Source organism: Dipteris shenzhenensis, chromosome 29, assembly GCF_047967505.1.
Source record: "Dipteris shenzhenensis isolate YYH24624 ecotype China chromosome 29, Dip_SZ_1.0, whole genome shotgun sequence".
In the NCBI taxonomy this organism is placed as follows: domain Eukaryota; kingdom Viridiplantae; phylum Streptophyta; class Polypodiopsida; order Gleicheniales; family Dipteridaceae; genus Dipteris; species Dipteris shenzhenensis.
The window spans coordinates 33,182,781-33,203,626 of NC_141624.1; the positions used below are offsets into that span (position 1 = coordinate 33,182,781).

The 20,846-nt window shown below is 42.0% G+C and overlaps 1 protein-coding gene across 1 annotated transcript; it reads left to right on the plus strand.

Moving 5' to 3' along the window:
- Window positions 1–9,129: 9,129 nt before the first annotated feature.
- On the plus strand, window positions 9,130–16,580 carry LOC147882734 (rop guanine nucleotide exchange factor 7-like). Its single transcript, XM_087400294.1, has 8 exons — window positions 9,130–9,372; window positions 9,695–10,031; window positions 11,151–11,267; window positions 11,474–11,628; window positions 11,735–11,809; window positions 11,906–12,199; window positions 14,577–14,942; window positions 16,199–16,580. The coding sequence occupies exons 2-8, from the start codon at window positions 9,740–9,742 to the stop codon at window positions 16,355–16,357; spliced, it is 1,458 nt and encodes a 485-aa protein (XP_087256420.1). The 5' UTR covers window positions 9,130–9,372; window positions 9,695–9,739; the 3' UTR covers window positions 16,358–16,580.
- The last annotated feature ends 4,266 nt before the right edge of the window (window positions 16,581–20,846 follow it).

Sequence of the window (20,846 nt, forward strand, 5' to 3'; positions counted from 1 at the left end):
GCGGAAACTTGCGCATAAGCTCATGACAAGCTCCTTCTCTCATTCCGCATAAGCTCCTTCTCTATTTCCGCATGAGCATAAGCATGAGCTTATGCTTATGCTTATGCATAAGCATAAGCATAAGCATAAGCTCATGCTTATGCTCATGCGGAAATAGAGAAGGAGCTTATGCGGAATGAGAGAAGGAGCTTATGCGGAAAAAGAGAATGAGAGAAGCATATGCTTCTCTCATTCTCTATTTCCGCATAAGCTCTTGCGAAAACTTACGCATAAGCTCATGCGGAAGAATGAGCATAAGCATGAGCTTATGCTTATGCTTATGCATAAGCATAAGCATAAGCTCATGCTTATGCTCATGCGGAAAAAGAGAGGGAGCTTATGCGGAAAAAGAGAAGGAGCACTTGCGGAAACTTGCGGATAAGCTCTTGCGGAAACTTGCGCATAAGCTCATGCTCATGAATGAGCATAAGCATGAGCTTATGCTTATGCTTATGCATAAGCATAAGCATAAGCTCATGCTTATGCTCATGCGGAAATAGAGAAGGAGCTTATGCGGAATGAGAGAAGGAGCTTATGCGGAAAAAGAGAATGAGAGAAGCATATGCTTCTCTCATTCTCTATTTCCGCATAAGCTCTTGCGGAAACTTACGCATAAGCTCATGCGGAAGAATGAGCATAAGCATGAGCTTATGCTTATGCTTATGCATAAGCATAAGCATAAGCTCATGCTTATGCTCATGCGAAAAAAGAGAGGGAGCTTATGCGGAAAAAGAGAAGGAGCACTTGCGGAAACTTGCGGATAAGCTCTTGCGGAAACTTACGCATAAGCTCATGCTCATGAATGAGCATAAGCATGAGCTTATGCTTATGCCGCATAAGCTCCTTCTCTATTTCCGCATGAGCATAAGCATGAGCTTATGCTTATGCTTATGCATAAGCATAAGCATAAGCTCATGCTTATGCTCATGCGGAAATAGAGAAGGAGCTTATGCGGAATGAGAGAAAGAGCTTATGCGGAAAAAGAGAAGGAGCACTTGCGGAAACTTGCGCATAAGCTCTTGCGGAAACTTGCGCATAAGCTCATGACAAGCTCCTTCTCTCATTCCGCATAAGCTCCTTCTCTATTTCCGCATGAGCATAAGCATGAGCTTATGCTTATGCATATAAGCATAAGCATAAGCATAAGCTCATGCTTATGCTCATGCGGAAATAGAGAAGGAGCTTATGCGGAATGAGAGAAGGAGCTTATGCGGAAAAAGAGAATGAGAGAAGCATATGCTTCTCTCATTCTCTTTTTCCGCATAAGCTCTTGCGGAAACTTACGCATAAGCTCATGCTCATGAATGAGCATAAGCATGAGCTTATGCTTATGCTTATGCTTATGCATAAGCATAAGCATAAGCTCATGCTTATGCTCATGCGGAAATAGAGGAGGAGCTTATGCGGAATGAGAGAAGCATAAGCATAAGAGAATAAGAGGGATGCGGAAATAGAGAATAAGGGGGAAAGGAAAGAGAGAAGGGAAAAGAGAGAGGGGGAAAGAGAGAATAAGAGAAGAGGGAAAAAAGAGAAGGGGGAAAATGAGAAAAAGAGAAGGGGGAAGAGAGGGTTCCTACGCCCATCACTGCAGCTAGCGCTTAAGGCGCTAGCTGCAGGCAAATGCAAATAACAAAAAGCTTAAATGGAAAGAAGAGGAAGCACTTACCTGTAAAAGTATGTCCCGCTCGGTGTAGTGGACTGGGCCCACAAAAGAGAGACTATGTCCCGCTCGGTGTAGTGGACTGGCCCTACAAAAGAGAGAAAACAACCCATTTTTTCAAATAAGATGTTAGTGGAAAGAGGAGATCACAAAAGCAACTTCTTGAAAGGAGACAAGGAAAGAGAAGATTGAGGAGACAAGGAAAGGAGGAGATTGAGGAGAAGAGAAGGAAGAGAAGGAAGAGAAATACAGAAAGAAGAGGTGAGTTTCTTTCTTTCTTTCTTGAAATTTCGTTTTTTGTTTGAATCCTTTCTAATCAAGCATGAAAACTAGTTTAAAACTTTAGCAATACAAGTAGAAACACTCAGAAAACCAAAGCTAACAAACAAACAACCTACATTGTTGAAAAAAACTCACCTTTTGAAGAACTTTCTTTCTGGAAACCAAAGAGGGAAAGAGGAGAGAGAGGGTGCACAAGAGGTAGGAGGAGGGTGAGGAGTGGGAAATAGGGTAGGAGGTTGCTTGGAATAGATGGGAGGTCAGTGAAAATAGGTGGGAGGAGATTTTGGAGAGCTTAGTTTAGAGATTAGGAAAGCTTTGAGCAAAACGCCGCGGGTTTCGGCGTTTCGGGTTTTAACCCACAGCGTCGCTATATAGCGACGCTTATTCGTCGCTATATAGCGACGTTTTTTAATTGAAAACGTCGCTATATAGCGACGCTTTCAATTAAAATCGTCGCTATATAGCGACGGAACAGAGCGTCGCTATATAGCGACGCTTACTGTTTGTTTTTTAATGAAGCCTCTTGTGACTCAAACATGCTATGCCTATAATTGTCAATATCTTCTCTTACTACACAGCCTTACTATATAGGATTTTTTGTTTCAATCCTTACTATATAGCGATGTCATTCTTTTTATATAGCCTCAAGAGAAGCTCAAATTAAACATGCTATGCTCATAATTGTGTACATCTCCTCTTCATGCTTATGTTTTGGTTTTATAAGTGTAGATGGAAGGGACGAGTGGAAGCTCATCCGATGATGCGCCAACGCCCGGGAGCACGAAGTGGCTTACGGAGAGGTTATATTGTCATTGCACTCATTGCAAGCGAGAAGTACGACATCAACGTCGTATTATCATGCGCCACTTGCGGATGTATGGGGAGGAGCCGGAACCAGTACCCCCCGTTGGTGTTGCACATGTTGATGGATCATCGGTAAGTCAAAGCTATTTAAGTTCGCAATCTTATTGTATACCCGGAATTAGAAGATCTTCTATTTACACGAATGAGCTTATGACAGGATGACGAGGGTGACGAGGGTACGCATATACCTTCTCACTTTCAACAAGACTATAGTCTCCCAGATGACGACGAGGGTATGGTCGACATGATGGATTCCATTTTTAGGGGCACTACATCCCACGTACACGTGATGTCAGAGTCTGAGGTGAAAATGCGAGAGTTGCAATCAACACAATTGTACGAGGGTGCCAGGATGTCTAAACTACGTGCTTGTCTCTCAATCTTGAATCTACAAGTACAGTATGGGTGGTTGGATACAAGTGTCTCGGCCTTAATGAGGTTAGCCCTTGCATTAATTTGATTGACTCATTATTTGGATATTGTTTGTTTTGAGAATCATCATTTGGATAGTGTCTTTGTCATAGGTTGCTCCAAAAGATGTTGCCTGCACCAAATACCATGCCCGCATCAAGAGATGAAGCGAAAAAGATGCTAACAATGGTGGGTATGGATTATGATACCATCCATGCTTGCCGTAATGATTGTATTCTCTTTCGTCGTGAGCATGGAGATTTGGCTAGTTGTCCAAAGTGTGGGGAACAACGATATAGAGATGACTTGCAGGGTGAGAGGATACCGGTAAAGGTCTTAAGACACTTTCCCATCATTGCAAGAATACAACACATGTTTCGATGCAAATCCATAGCGGAGTTGATGACATGGCATGCATCTCATCGGTCCACTGATCACACATTGAGGATTCCCGCAGATTGTGCGGCTTGGAAGCACATAGATAATCAGTGGCCGGACTTTGCGAGAGAGCCACGCAACTTACATCTTGGGCTAGCCATGGACGGCGTGAATCCTTTCGGGTTACGCTCGACATCTTGGTCGACATGGCCCATAGTCGTGGTGAATTACAATATCCCACCATGGCTAACAATAAAAAAGGGACACCTCATGCTTGCACTACTTGTGCCAGGAAAGTACAAGGCAAGAAACATGGACGTGTACATGGCACCTTTGATAGAGGAGTTACAGATATTATGGAGAGGAGTGCAGGTCTTTGATATTTCCAGAGCTCCTAGGCATACCAATGATATTTCCGTCAGGGGTATCTTGATGTGGACCATGCATGACTACCCAGGATATGGAGAGTGCGCAGGTACGTGGTTATGTCTTTACATGTACAATGAGGGATTATGCTTTTTTTACTCTCTTTTGCACGCATGTCTTGTACTAACATATTCATGCACGCGTGCAGGGCTTGCTACAAGTGGGTACCATGCTTGTCCTGTTTGTGGACCCGCTCTGAAATCGCTTGCACGCTACTCCAAACACATGAGGAAAAATGTTTATGAAGGTCATGCTCGATACCTTCCGCTCGACCATCTCGCACGTGGAGGTCAGCTTGATCCACCACCATCATATTTAAAAGCAAGTGATTGGATTCAAGCTTGGAGGGAGAATGGAGAGGAACCTCCTCCTGGTATGAAGAGGCTATCGATCTTTCACGAGCTTCCTTATTGGGGTCAGTTACAAATCAATCATCTCTTGGATCCCATGCATATCTTTAAGAATGTGGGGGCTACCATTTGGGCACACTTGGTTGGTTCCAAGGACTCGAGAGGAGTGCGAGAAGACTTGCGTGCTATGAATAGGATGTCTCGTTTGTGGCCCCAAGTGCATGCTTCAGGAAAAGTTGTCCTCCCGAAAGCAACGTGGATCCTCTCTACGAGGGAGGAGGCAGCGATCAAGGCAGACATTGCCTCTTTTCAAACACCGACAGGGTACATGCGTTGCTTGAAAGGAGCATTTTCAAAGGACAATAAGCTTAGTGGCCTCAAGTCCCATGATTGGCACAAGGTCTTACAGGTATTCTAAGTAGAATTAGTGTACCGATAATAGTGATGCATTAGCGTAATTATTATTATGTTATATTGTTGACATGATTTCATTGTTGCTTTGATAGTTCATCCTTCCAATTACAATAAAAGGGTGCTTACAAGAAGATGTTAGAAATGCTATATTCAAGATCTGTGGTATTGTGAGGTATGCTTACTATCAATTCGCATTATCTATTTTCTTCATGGACATGTGAAATAGGTGGATATCTCAAATATCTTACATATGCATGGACATGTGAAATAGGTGGATATCTCAAAAAGAGATCTCTATATCGAGCATCGAGAAGGCTAGGGTGGAATCCATCGAAGCCGTATGCTTGCTTGAGAAGCACTTTCCCTCAAGCATTATGACAACTCAAGTCCACTTGCTTGTGCACATAGTTGATGAGGTGGCTATAGCAGGTACCGTTCATAATCGATGGATGTTTTTTCTCGAGCGGTTTATGAAAACTTTAAAGGGGTTTGTAAGACAAAGAGCAAGACCAGAAGCAAGCATGGCAGAGGGATGGCTTGTGCAAGAGTCATTAGTATATATCACAGAGTTTCTTGCATCCACGGATCCTGATATGCCGCAAGCTTGGCACAACAAGGATGATGATCGCATCATTGGCGAGGTCCCCCAAGGAAAAGGGATTGAAAGAAAGATGAGCGAAGAGCAAATGGAGAAATTCAATAAGTTTTGTATCCTCAATAGCCCTGAGATGCAGAAGTGGATTGAGAGATATGAAGTGGCCAAAGCAGAAAGAATAAATGCAAGGACGAGATTCAGAGTAATGTACAGGCGATCACAACCATATCCACGAGATCTGGCTCTTCTCCCTACTCACATGTCACTTGATTGGCTACAACTAGCTATACGTAAAGCCGAACGTGATGGAGAGACAATAAACGAGCGCGAGCGGGAGTTATCATCTGGATGTATGGTGCATGTAAGTTTCTTATCTCTTGATGTAATTAAGTAATTATTTGTGGCAATATATGCTATAAAATAGGTGCATCTTCATTGTTTTAATGATGCTCTTTTACAGTACAAAAAGTACAGTGCATTATGGTCATATGGACGACATTTTCGCATAGAACGCATCGATTCAAAGAGAGTCACGTATGATTGTGGAGTCATGGCTAACTTCACACAAGATAGCCGAGCAAGTGCTTCGGATACCAATCTTCTCTCCTCACAGTTGGATTATTGTGGAACCATACGCGACATCTATGAAATTGATTTCAGACGATTTACTATTTTCATTCTTGATGTAAAATGGTTTAGAACTACTTACAACGGTCCCCATGCAACTGTGAGAAAAGATGGTAGCGGTCTCTTTGCAATAGACTCCACCAAACATTGGACCGATGAAAGTGATACTTTTGTTCTTCCCGAGCACTGTGAGCAGGTGCATACTAATGATTTAATTAGTCGAAGCTTTCGTTTTTTAAGTCCATTGATATATATATAATTGATGACATTTGGCACGTGATTTTTCATCTTCAATATAGGTGGTTTTTCATCCGGATCGTTCTGATCCAAGATGGTGGTACGTGATCCAAGTTGCGCCACGAAGTAAGCAGATTTTTGAAGATCGAGATGTGGATATGGAGATGCCACTACCAAATCCGGATCCAATTGATGAATCTAGCGAAGAAGATGTAGATCACCATATGAGGCAAGAGGAAGATGCGCATAATGACATCGCACGGGAGGAGGATGGAGATCACGATATTGACGAGGAAGACAACAATCGTCAAGATCGATCACCACACTTAAGCTTAATTGAAGAAGATGATCAAATACTTTTAGGTGAACGTACGATGCTAGAGTACGATGATGATATAGGAGATCAACTCGGTATAGAGTTGGAGATAGACTTACTTGGCGCCTTAGACTTGGCTCAAGATGAAACAGTTGATGTAAATGCTCTTATTTAATTTGATTTTTCTCATCTCCAACTTGGACATGAATATATGAGCTTCAAAGGCTTGATGTACATGCTCTCATTTTTTATTTCTCTATGAGCTCAAACATGTATGAAAATTTACAAAATTTTGTCATTGGAAGAAAATAAATTTTAAGACTTAAAAAAAAAAAAAAACCTCTCTGTAAAACGTCGCTATAATATAGTCTCAGTGTCGCTATATAGCGACCTTTAAAAGTCGCTATATAGCGACTTTAATAGAAGTCGCTATATAGCGACACTTCATAGTCGCTATATAGCGACTATTACTAACGTCGCTATATAGCGACGATTCTTAAAAGTCGCTATATAGCGACGATTTACGACACCCGATTTTTATACCGACGATTAACGCTAAGCGGGCGCTAATCGTCGGTACGTAAACGTCGCAATAGGATGCGTGTGTAGTAGTGAAACCTATGCCTAGGCTTACCTTAGCATCCACATAATTCCTTCAAAAAGTTCACTATTCCAGTGAACATGTAGACTTAATGTAGTATCTTTGTAGACAAGTTCCATTAACATAGGTCTTGAACAACACCTCATTGAGATCTACCACTAGGGAACATTTGTACTATGTGATAGGGCCCCATCCACCTCATCTATAACATACCTAGGTTCTTGATATACTTACTATCATACAATAGAACCCATTGTTCCTCCTTGAACATCTTCTTCTTTCTTTATAGTCTTGTTTTTGTCCCTTAAGCATCTCTCATAGCAGTCCTTTTGACATCTTTAAATGAACTCTCATACCACTCCTTTTGACGTCTTTATATGACCCTAAGTATCTCTCATACCACTCCTTGTCATGTCTTTATATGACCTCTCATACCACTTCTTCTGACGTCTTTATATGATCTCTCTTGTCTACAGAGCCATCAATATGCTCTCATCCGAACTAATCAGGGGGCTTCCTGAGCGTGGCCAACCTGCTCATGTGGGTGAGTTAAACACAATGCTAATGAAACAATCCTTTCACCTAGGCCCCTAAGGTGCAATACAAGTATGAGTCCTTTAACGTCGACTTCACAAGTGTCTGTCGAATGCGTAAAATATGGGCCTTGATGTCCGCAGCTTGAAATTCGACGAAATTCTAAAGGTTCTTCCTTGCATTCACAAAGGGCAGATGGATATCGGGGTTGTGAAACTTGAAGAAGTTGATGGGTGGTCCCACTTCGATTCTCCCATTGGGAAAGAGTCTGTAGAGGGTGGGGTTTCCCGTAGGGAAAGGTAGGGAGGATGTGTTTCCAACTCATAAATGGCAAACAGGCGTGCTCTTGCCCTTTCTTGGATTAAAGGCGGACTGCCTCCTTTTCCGAAGTGCACGCCAATGTTCACAGAAAACTATAAACTATATACAATGAACTTGTAACATTTTCATTTTCACGCGTGAAAAATATTTTCTTAATTATAAAAAATCTGCAAAATTATAGGCAATTTAGTTGTATAGTAGCTAAAAAATCGGCAAATTCTAAGGAAAAACCTTCAAAATTTGAAACCCCAAGTTTTGTGATTTGTTGAGAAAAATGTTTTCGGTGAACACTAGTGCACGCCTGCTTGCCATTTTATGAGGGGAAAGGCAGAGGCCATTTGTCACGTTTTTTGCCTGCCACGTTTAAAGTGGAAGTCTAAGTTACGGTGGGTGAGATTGGCAAAGCGAGAATAATTTCTAATCCATTTTCTGTGCTTCTCTAATTTCCACGTTCCCTCTTTCTCTCTTTCTATTTCAAGGCAAGGCCTGCTCGGCCCCTCTAGCACATCCAAGTCCTCTATCTCTCTTCCAAGCTGGGAATATGAGGCAGGGCTTATGAATGCTTAATGAGCATTCATCTTGTTAATAATCACGAGATAAGGATGTGTAAGAAAAATTCATGCAACGGCCGAGATATCATTCAACTGCGAAGCCAAACGTTGACGGAAATTTAGATGAGCTGCCAGTTGTATTGGGAGGTTTTCACACAATTTGTAACTATAACGTGCAGGTTTGGAGCTCAGCTGCCGGCATGGATGTGAAGCAGAGAAAAGGTGTACGAGAAATTCGATTGGATGCTGCTGAGTCGGCCGATCAGGACGTACAGGACGCTTATATTACATGAAAGCTAATGCAAGTGTGAAGGAGCACCTCTGAGGGAAGCTGCGAGTGATCATACAGGCATGTGGCGAGCTTGTCATTCGACTGTCTCGTTTGGCAGTCGAATTAACATGCTGCTCGCCAGACAGAAGTTGGTTTCGTGATCATGGAGCAGCGCGCTCGATGCAGAAGTACGTCATGACGAATGCCACGAGCCTTCCCTTTTCAGTGCCCAATTTACTCATCGCTTCCCTCATCCCGTACTGCTCAGACCCAGGTCGACAGAACTTTTCAGAACACATTTATGTCCCGCATTCTTGTTGCTGGAGCCCCGGTCGCACAAAGCTTGCGCGTCGGATCGCGTACGCGGTTGACGGACACACGCACATGCACATGAGAGCGAGCCGATTGTCTGCATTTCCTGCGCTCGAGCTTCCTGTGCAATGACGACGACAGGGATCGCGGCGCGGCGCGGCGCGCCCACGTCCCTCAACATAGGTGAGAGATGTGGTTTGCCTATGAGTCATAAAATCGCCTGCTGATGGCACTCGAAAATTGCAAGGAACTTCGTACCCGCATTTGCGACAGGACGATAGCCCGATAAGGATGAAACTGTCAGGGCTATGCATGCTAAGCGCTGAAAGAAAATAACGACAATCGTACACCAGCGCCTCTGTCCGTTCCATCTTGTGCGATGAAAGAATAATTGTTCTTGCTTGCTTAGTCTGGCGATCGCGGGCTGCTTCTAAAACGATGATCGAGCTTCTTGTTACATCCACTCGATTCCAATAATGTGCTTATTCGAATGTTCTGGCTGCAGGTTTGGGCATTCATGTAGGTTGTTGCGCCCTGAATCTGTCGCAGAATGGGCAAGGCCATTATGAAAACTATTGAAAATCATCTCGAGAAGATAACTGATGCAACTAGCTGGAGATTGAGTGTTGACAACGTTAGTTCAGAAGGAATGTGCTCGACTCAAGGATATTTACTCTGTGACCGCGATGAAGATACTGGTAGCAGTTCTGATGGGTTGCCACCGCTGGGATGGCCACTTCGGAGAAGCCATAATACCCATCCAGAAACTCTGCATACGGCTTCTAGGACTGGTATTGCCGTATGGGATGAGAAAAGAGAGAAAAGGCAAACAGAAATGTCCGGTGAGCTCTTCGCATGTAGACAGTCGTGCTTCGGGGATCTATTGAAAATGCATTTCACAACAGTTTTCCTGAATTTTCCACTCTAAGAGGCTGACTCGATTGCGTTTTTTACTTCTAATGATTTTGCATTAAGTTTCCGAAAAGTTTTGCAATATACGGTTGCTAATAAGATCGCGATGCAGCAGTATCAAATAAACTTGAAGAAAACATTATTAGATCCTTGTAGGAAAGCACCTCAGATCAGGTCTGAACAAAATTTGGGCACTTGTGAAGTAGTTCAGAACGTTACGATAGTGATATTTTTAAGTCTCAAGCAGGGCCAAGCTGATACCAATTTGTCAAATTTAACTTTCAAATCCACTCTGAAGATATTGGTACCAATGTGAACCAAATATCAGTAGTAGAACAGTAGGTTTCTCTCTAAGAGGCAGACTTTTGATGGACAGGTCAGCAGTCCATGAGAAACCGCCACAGCTCATCATGGCTTCTTTATGTAGTAGTAATATGTTTTTTGTATTTTGAGGCAGAGGCCAAAAAGAAGATTCTCTATGCATTTGAGTGCTCAGAGTTTGGCACTTGAATTAAACTTCTAATTATCCAAGGAATTGTGGTTGCCTTGTAGAATTCTGGTCATGGAGACTGTCTGTAATTCAAAGCTCATCCGGGCTAGCAAGGCGGTTAGGCTTATCAAGGATAAATTATTTTCATGCAGCAGTGATAAATAGTGAATATCGTCACTGTTCATCAGTATTACTGTGGCACTATACGTCAGTGATAAATAGTGAATATCATCACTGTTCATCAGTATTACTGTGGCATGATACCATGCTTGTAATTTTGGATCTCCATGTGTGTTTAGACTTTTCGACAAATCTTATATTCAGGTCATGTAGAACAACGTTTCAGTTTTTGAAAAAATTATGTCTGCTCTGAGCTCGCTAGTTGCCCCCTAAATTATCCCAATAAACCATGAGGTATTACTGCACTGCCCATGAGCATTCCTGTTCGCTGTTACTTGGAGCAGTAACCATTCTCACCTAAAAGCTAAACTCGTTCTCTGTTAATTGGATAGTTTCTACTCACAGGCCTAACTTCGTTCTGGAATCTCCTCTTTTGCAGAGGTTGAACTGATGAAAGAGCGGTTTGCAAAGCTACTTTTGGGTGAGGACATGTCTGGTGGTGGAAAAGGAGTATCTTCAGCACTTGCAATCTCGAATGCCATAACTAATCTCTCAGGCAAGGACGTTTCTGTCCCCATGGTGGGTCAGTAATTCAGCGGGCGGGTGTTTATTTTGGGGTGGGCAGAGGGGGAGAGAGAGAGAGAGAGAGAGAGAGAGAGAGAGCTCTTATTTTGAAGCACTACCAATTGTCTTCCCATTTAAGCGCATCCGTGTTGGCCATTAGCTTGCACTGAAGCTGTTGCTCCCAAATGAAATCTACAGCATCAGTCTTTGGAGAGATTAGGAAACTAGAACCTCTTCCATTTGAGCGCGAATCAATGTGGCGAAGAGAGATGGAGTGGCTTCTTTCTGTTGCTGATTATGTAGTGGAGCTGGTTCCTTCTTGGCAGACCTTTCCAAATGGGAAGGATCTTGAGGTCGGATTATTCACTCTATGGAAGCTCATTTTCATGTTTCTCAATGATAAGCTATAATAAGTCCTAAATAAAAATAAGCACATCCTTAAAGGCTACAACCTTTCAGGTTATGGTCACCAGGCCCCGTTCTGATCTTCACATCAACCTTCCTGCTCTACGAAAACTTGATGCAATGCTCTTGGTGAGCCGATTGACTCATTTGTTACCTTGAAATCTGGATACGCTTGTGATCTGTGACATGATATTGATATGCTGTGCTTTCCTATGGCTATCACAGGAATCATTGGACACTTTCAGTGCAGCTACAGAATTCTGGTATGTTGAACAAGGCATTGTTGTTAGTGATGAGGCGCTCTATGAATCTCAGAGGCTTCCTCTTCAAAGGCGGGAGGAAAAGTGGTGGCTGCCATCTCCAAATGTTCCTGTGGATGGACTTTCAAATGAGACAGTAAAGCATCTTAAACATCAGCGAGAATGCATAAACCAGGTGCTCAAAGCAGCTTTGTCTATCAACAACCAAACTCTTTCGGAAATGGAAGTACCTGATGCCTACTGGGATGCACTTCCAAAGGTAAGTTCAGTACATACTCTTTATGCAAGAGAGAGACAATAATACAATATGCCCTCAGCGAGCTTACATGCATTATGGATCTTTAAATCTCTCTCTCTCTCTCTCTCTCTCTCTCTCTCTCTCTCTCTGCAGATGTGCATGGGGTGCATGCACATGCAGGGCTGTGTATGGGTGCATACGCATATATACTTTGTGTATGTGGCAGGTCTGCCAGAGCCAAGCAACATGCTGCCCAAAGAGTTCAGCTGGAGGTGGCTTCTGAACTTGGCATGGGCTATAAGAGCTGGTGCACACAAGCAAAAATGTTTTCTAGTCACACGGTTGAAATAGAGGTAGTTGTTCCTACGTCTGGCAGCTTCTTTAAAGTTCACTGGAGCTTGAGCATCTACCTGCAGCCATTTGATTGGCTTGACAGTCCTGCAAAATGTCCTTGATTGCACGGCACGCTGAAAAGAACCTGCTAAGCTTTGAATTGCCATCAGTGAAAGTGTGAGCCGCAGCACCACTGTGACTCCAACAGCGAAGGCCACTTCTTTCATACCACTGCATGAACCAAAAAGCCATTTGCCGGACATGCTCCAAGGGGTGTGTGTGCATTGGTTTAAGAGCATGGCCACATGCATGGGAGTTCAGGGGGAGAACAGCAGAATGGTAGCATGCAGGTGTAGCCATATGCAGGCTCTAATGACTCTTTGTCACTGTTGGCTAGTGCCTTTTCCCCCGTTCTATCCATGAACAAAGGGCCCAAATTGTGCCTTTGTTCATGGTTAGAAACTCTCTTCCATTTTGAGCCCCCTACCGAATAAATAAGGTGGGAGGAAAGAGTTCTCCATGAGATGTCTGGTGGGTGTAAGTGCCTCACACAGCAAAGGAGGCTCTCAAAACATAGTCTATCTCTCCAACAGTCTGCCAACAGTATGCCAGCAGTTTGGATGGCCAGGCTTTACAAATGCCAAGGTGAGCACATGCATGCCCCAACATTCACAATCTTTCATGTGAACAAGCTTCTCTTGAGGAGCTATGGAGGAGGTTCTGCTGTGACCAGGGGTGCAGCTCTCCATTCTGGCCTGCATGTGGCCACCCTCTAGGAGCCAGTGCATGTGCCGCAATCATCTGCACGCAACTGCTCTGCAAGGCTGCAGACATGCACTGTCTTGGTTCACGTCATTAAATAGATGGAGCATGTTGACCGAGGAGATCTTTGGTTATTCGCGAGCTGTCCTCTGCTCACTTCTGCCTGCAACTGCACACTAGCTATGGAGGCTCTAGACAGCTACGTGGCAGTGAGTCGCGACAGGGGTTGGGCTACCACCAGGTGTCACATTAGTGTAAATTTTTGTACCCGGCTATTCTGGAGTCCGATTTTGTGCTCCAGAGGGGGCATTAATGCTCTCTCTATATTTATAGCGTTTAGCCCAACCAGAGCGCTCTTTGTTGTACTCCAGGGGCTGAGTGTGTATGGCTGCTCCAGTTCAAGAGTTAGTGTTGAGTGTCAGATAGGCTCTGCATAGGTTGAAGAGGCAAACAGACGTTTTTTGACAGCAGATTACTGGGCTTTGCCTGCTGCCATGACTTCTATTCAATCCTGTCTTGGGCATTGGTACATTAGTAGCAACAGGTGCTAGCTCACATTACTCCAGGACCAAATGCGTATGACTTGGCTCCTAACACTGTAATTTTTACACTCAGTGAAGATGTTTTTTGACAGCAGATGACTGAGCTTTGTCTGCTGCCATGACTTCTCTTCAATCCTGTCTTGGGCATTGATACATAATAGCAACAGATGTGCTCACATTACTCCAGGCAGCACACCAAATGCGTACGACTTGGCTCCTAACATTCTAATTTGTACACTCAGTGAAGATGATATGTTGTCCTGTTGTACATTGCTTTGCTCACTAACGACAGTGGGCTGAAACAGCTAACTTTACTCTTGTAGTCTTCAAAATGAAGAGATGCAGTAATTTGTTGAATTATAAAAGCACATAGCTTTCAGAAAGATTCTCGCTTATGCGTTAGAAACGTCATTGTATACATGGCTGTACACCTTGCTCACATTCGACAAAGGTCGAATAACGCTGTTGCTTTTCTAGCATGCAGAATTGTGTTTAGTTCCAAAGGAAGTGGTTTAAGGTTCATCACTCCCATTAAGGTATTTTGTAAATCCTAGCTTTGAGATTGATTATTCTGTCTTTTCATGTTAGCGCTTTTCATGTTAGCGCCTACTTTTGAGATAGGCTTTCGTACTGACTCGTGATGCATGAATCATGATGTATTACCCTATCTTTTTGAGCTATAGTAGAAGTTGATAGATACTTTTAAGTTCTACTTGTTTTTATACTTACGTATCCACAAAAACGTTGTCGTTTCCTTTCAGAATGGGAAAGCGAGTATTGGGGAGACAATGTACAAACGAATAGCTTCCCAGCACTTTTCAGCTGAAGCCATAATTTCCTCTCTGGATCTGAAAACGGATCATATTGCTTTGGATCTGGCGAATCGTATTGAGGCCGCCATTTACGTGTGGCGTAGGAAGAGACAAGGCAAACTAATGCGGAATCGGCTTAGGCACACCAAATTTGATGCCAAAGCTTCGTGGGACGTGGTAAGAGATTATGTGCTGGACATGGGCAAGAGAGAGCTTTTGGCTGGACGAGCGGAGAGTCTTTTGCATTGTTTGAAGCAAAAGTTTCCGGAGTTGCCTCAGTCATTCCTGGACAGGACTAAGATTCAGTACAACAGGGTACGCATTCCAGCTTCCCATGTGGTAACATCCATTGAATTTGATGTGTGTGTGTATATGTATTCACATACAAAAAAAAAAGGTGTGTGTGTGAGGTTTTTTTTCCCGGTTTCCCACAAAGAAATATATGATTTCACCAACTAAAGTGTGTGTTTCACCCAAAAATAAGAAGTGTGTTTGGATTTCACTACAAAAGAAAGTGTGTGTGTGAAAAAAAAAGTGTGTGTGTGGATTCACCCCCAAAAAAAAAATGTGGATTTCACTAAAAAAGAAAGTATGTGTGTGAAAAAAAAAAGAAAACAAGAAACAAGCGCGTACAAGTACTACTTCCTTTACTACGAGAGGGAGGGGGAGGGAGGCAGAGAAGGAGTCGGGAGGGATGGGGGAGGGGAAGGGAGGACTACGAGCCGAAGGTGATGCTATTGGTAGTGCACAAGAGGGAGGGGGAGAGAGAGAGAGAGAGAGAGAGAGAGAGAGGGGGGGGGCACAAAATTTGAAAGGATGCATGTGGCAAAAGGTTGTGTGGGACACGTTTTTATGAAATTGTAAGTAGAGCGTTGCCTAGAAGGCAATGCTAAAAAAGAGTATGTGTGCTTTCACCCAAAAAAAAAATGTGTGTTTTCAAACTCCCCCAAAAAGAAAATTGTGTGTTTCAACCCTCCAAAAAAGAAAAAGAAGAGTGTGTGTGTGTGTTTGTTTTTTAAGTTTCACAAAAAAGTGTGTTGTTTTAATTTTCGCCTTACCAAAAAAAAAAGTGTGTTTTTATTTCACCCAAGAAAAATCGTGTGTGTTTTTACTTGTTATTTCACCAAAAAGGTGTGTTTTTACTTGTCTTGCAATGAAAATTTTTGATCTTGTATTTTGCTTCTCTCCACTTTGGAGACGGACTCTTTTAAGATTAAAAACATGGATTTGCCCCCCCCCCCCCCCCCCCCCAAAAAAAAGAGTGGGTGAGTGAGAGATTTCACAAAAAAAAAGTGAGTGAGAGCAAATTGTAATATAAATAAATACAACTTGATTTCACAAAAAAAAAAGAGTGTGAGTTAGATATTTTACTTCTCACACACATACAAAAAAAGTGTGTGCGCATGTGTTAAAAATTCACTAAAAAAGTGTGGGAAAAAAGTGTTTATGTATGTGTGTGAGCAGGTCGAATTGTTTTTGTGTGTGTGTGTGTGTGTGTGTGTGTGTGTGAGAGAGAGAGAGAGAGAGAGAGAGAGAGAGCAAGTGATTTATGGTCAATTTGTATAGTGTAGGATGTCGGGCAATCAGTTCTGGAGAGCTACTCCCGAGTGTTGGAGAGCTTGGCCTTCAACATTATTGCTCGAATTGACGATGTATTATATATAGATGAGATGAGCAGACGCACTCCACGTTGTGTGACGATAGACCCACAAACCCACACCCTACATTAATATGTTGCCAATTGATCCTTCAAAAAAATTTCAAAAAAAATGGATGCTCCTCATTATTACACTTAATAAGAGAGCCCACATACCTCATGTATATATATCTCTTGCTTGGCACATGAATGTAGTCTATTATAAATATGCGAGGTTTAATTCCATACCAATGTCTAGAAATTTGTCCTTTAATGTCATCTCAATGCCAACATTTCTATTTGTCCCGATAAAGAATGCTTGGAGATCACAAATCTTCAAAATTTGTGTGGTCGTAGTTATATTTCACTTCAAAACTTGCAAATTTATCTTTAAAACCTCCAAATTTTTTAGAATTGAAGTTTTTTGAATTTTTGGGAAAACAGTGTTTAAACATTGACGCACATGCATGTACTATAATAATAAGTTGTCTTTTAATAATCTTCTTTCTTTTAACTAGCCTAAAATCTTGCTCCTACTCCACTCGTTGGTGTCTTATGAGAGTGCCTCGATGGCCTTGCTTCACATTATTACCATTTGCTTGTGCTTCTCATTATTACATGTAAGACGATTGCACATACTTAATGTACACGTCTTTCGCCTACCGATAGCAATCATTAACCCAACCCACTTGCAGTGCCTAGTGCTTAAAATTAGATATTATCCTTTTCTAAAGTTGATGTTAAAATGTTCTTTGATCGAAAAGTGAATTGCTTAGAATTGGAGCTTGAATACGAAGGTTGACTAAATTTGAATAAAATTTGTGATGGTTTTGATTGCCACGGCATGTGAACATATATTTCTTCTAGTTTATGGCACGAGGAGCCCACAAATTCTCATACTTGCAACATGCATGTTTTGACCTCTAAACCCTTCTACATATACACACATGCATGCATACATACATGTACCGCCCCCAAACCCACCTTTCCTTTTTCCCACACATACATATGCCCTTGCTCAACACCTTGTAAATTAGTCCGTTATAAATGATTAAAACTTGGACATCCATGTAGGTAAGTAAGTCTAATTGCTATAAAAGTAGAATGAATTCCATTGCACAAATCCTTGTTTAAAGAGTGTTGTAGTAGTGCTCCCTTTAAGTGATAGACCAGTTGTCATGAATTGTAATACTTTGTTCACAAGGCCATTGAAATCCATCCGTGGCACTCTTGTCCAAAGAACCCATCAATGATAGCTTTTGACTCTGATGTTCACTAAGAGATCTGCCACAACATTGAGACATCATAGAAGGATATGCGAAATGTTGCATGCTCATAAGCGAAGTTGTGACAAGCATCATTGCCTACTAGGGTTTACACTAACAAAGATGACATTGTGTCATTATAAAGGTGACACATGTCGACTTTGTGAGTAAAAGCATGCAATATATGTTATTTACATGGAAAGTTTCAGTCACAGACAAAGTCCGTTGATTGAATCGCTTTTAAAACACCTTAAAAGTAGAAATATCATGGGTATTTTTTACAAATTTCATTAGCCTTTTCATGATAAGGGTGGCATTTTCGGTAATATTAGAGTATAGTTAGTATTACTCGCATATGTTTGTATTGATTGATAGTATTCATTTAGACTTCTTGCCAATCATTATGTTTCCAATTTAGCCAAGAGTTGTGTCTCCATGCATCGTTTCTTGCCGGAAGTGCTTTATGCTTTGATATTAGGCTAGCTCCTTTTGTAAGAACCTCCTATAATGAGTAATGAAAGTATGCATGGAAAAGGATAAGGATCCCAACAGGTCCATTTTCTACCCAAAGTGGATTAAGAAGAGGTACACACTCCTCTACTCTTGAAGACTTTGTTGAGAGGCTTGGTTCCTGATTTCACGTCTTGTACATGAAATGGAGCTACTAGGGAGCACTACCTAGATGCAAGTCCCTCGGATCTCCCAAATATTTTGTCATTTTCGTTATATTTATTTGTTTCCATATGTTGTTGAATAGCTTATTTTATCAATTTTTATTGCATGTTATGCACACTAATTGCATCAATGTGTTGCATGCCCAAGAAGTAGTTCTTGACATTCCTATCAAGCTATCAATCCAAAGTATCTCATCACTCTCCCACTATATGACATTAATAACCTCATGGACTTGAGATCTTAAATTGCCTTTGGCATCCTCAAGTACCCACCCCGTTATGGTATTGATCCTCTCCACTACTGGCAAGTGCATCTCACCTTCTATCGTGTTGCATGCCCTCACAAAAAATGCCTCTCAAATAGTCTTCATTGTGTCATACTCAACACTTCCCTACATTTTGCTTAGTTCCTTCCAACAAAGCATTTACCTTCTTCACAATTTGATTTATAATAAATCTTAATGGGTTCCACTAAATGATGGACATTGCCATTATGATTATTTGCCTCTTTCTTTAAATTTGCTATGTGCTTTCTAGGATATATTTCTTTATTCATACACTATAGATGCATCTTATTCAACATTTCAGATTCTAGAATATACTTGCAGTCATCTTTTAAATAATAAAAAAACTTGGAGTCATCTTACCATAGGCATATCAAAGTGATGATTGCCCTTGCAAACTTTGCTATTTTTTCATGGCAAATTTCCCTTTTGCAATTCCTCGGCTGCAATTCTATGTGCTTCAAAAAAATATTGTCCATCAATGGGCTCAAACTGGCATCATTTTAGGAACCTATTTCATGAGAGCATGTATTTCTTTGCCTCATAATCCCTATATTTGCTCTCATACATTGCTACTTCACGAACTATATCATTTTGTCTGAAGTCTTCAAAAGCCTTCAAGAAGTTTGCACGCTTTAAAAAGGTGACATTGGCTAATAGAGGATCATCACTCTATGAGAAAAAAATGCTCATCCAGCTTCCTTTGATTACTGAACAAAGAAGCTTGACCAAACTTTCCCCATAAGTTTCCATTATCTTCAGGAGTGTATAAGTCTAGCACTCCTACAGAATCCTTCAATACAAGAGAATATGTAAGTGTACCTTCTTGAGATTCTTCATTTATATCCTCTTCACTATTCCTTTCCTTCTCGTGATTGAGTTGCACCACAATTTGCTCGTGGTGGTGGACTTATTTTGGCTTCTTTTTTGGGACTAGGTGTGGATAACACACCATTGATTATCTCAAAATGTTTTCTTTGTTCTCCCCTACCTTTTGCAATTGATAATAATGGATTTTGACTTCTTTGTGGAGCTTGAGCATGTGCTTCAAGGGATGCATCTTGAGGTGCTATAGGTACAACACTACTCTTAATACATAGTGGATACTAAACATGTGGTTCCCACCCTTTGAAACTTCAAGCTAGAGATTGGATCTAACCTCATCCCATGCCTTAACGATATTTGTTTGTTGGGTTGTGGTTTCTTCCAGGTGGTCTTTGATTCTCTAGAGGCTGCAAAAGCACTGTGCTCAAACCTAGCCCATTGAACTTATGTACTAGGAGGATCTTTTTGGGACCTTTCATGCTGAGTTTTGACCTAGTAGAAGAGGATAGCCAGGTCTTTTCACTCTTCATCAGGTTCCCCAGGCTTCCTCGGGTTTATCATCAGGTCCTCGCGTGAATTAGAGCTACATTTGAAGTGGTCATAGAATCCCCTCCTTCCTAATTTACCCTCTTTAGTAGAGGTGGTCAGATCGAATGGGGTTACTAGAGTTAGGGTTGCATTGATGAAAGACCCTAACTTATCTGATGAGCATATCATGCTTTAGTACCCTAATGGTTCTTTCTTTCAACAGAGAGTCAAGATTAAGGGTAGACAGGACCAATACAGGATTTGTAGGACCTTTGGGCATTTTTCTAGGGATTGCCCAAGAAAGAAAAAGAGGCCCTAAAAGCCTTCTGGTGTAGCTCCTCCTTGACCTCAATAGACTCTTCCTCCTCAACAAAGTGTTCCTCAAACACCGCCTTCACATTGGACACGTCCCACATGGCCCACACCCGTTGCTCCCATTATCTCATGTTAGGTTTTGCTTAGTGTTTGTGCACCTCCACCACTTACAGATCAAGAGGGGCCCTCACTCTTCCTAGACCCAGCATCGATAAGGGCTTTGGCCATTCCCATTCTAGTTGCATCTAGTGATTCTCATGATCCTCACTCAATCCACAACTATAGTGGTACCTAAGGCTACCCCTTGCTTAACTTAGGATGCCACTGCTCTAGATGTTACCCGGTTGTTGCTCTAGGCGCTACCTCGATTACAATCCTCTCCTTCACCTATTTGTAGCTTCTTTGACCAGATCTTTGTGGTCATGGTTTTTTTTTAGTAGGCCCATTCTTCATCCTCATCCTCCCCTCATCCTCCCAAGAGTCCTTCCTCTCATAGAAGACTTGAGGCCCCAAGTGACCATCAAAGTATGTAAGGTATTAGTCCATATATTTGTCAAGGTGTGAGGGATGGACCTAAGATCCATCCAATGCCTCTATGCATCTAGATCTCCAAATATTCCCTGCTTCCATACTTGCCAATATCTCTCACAAAGTATTCACAAAAGCATGTACAGGTATGAAGGGGGATAAGG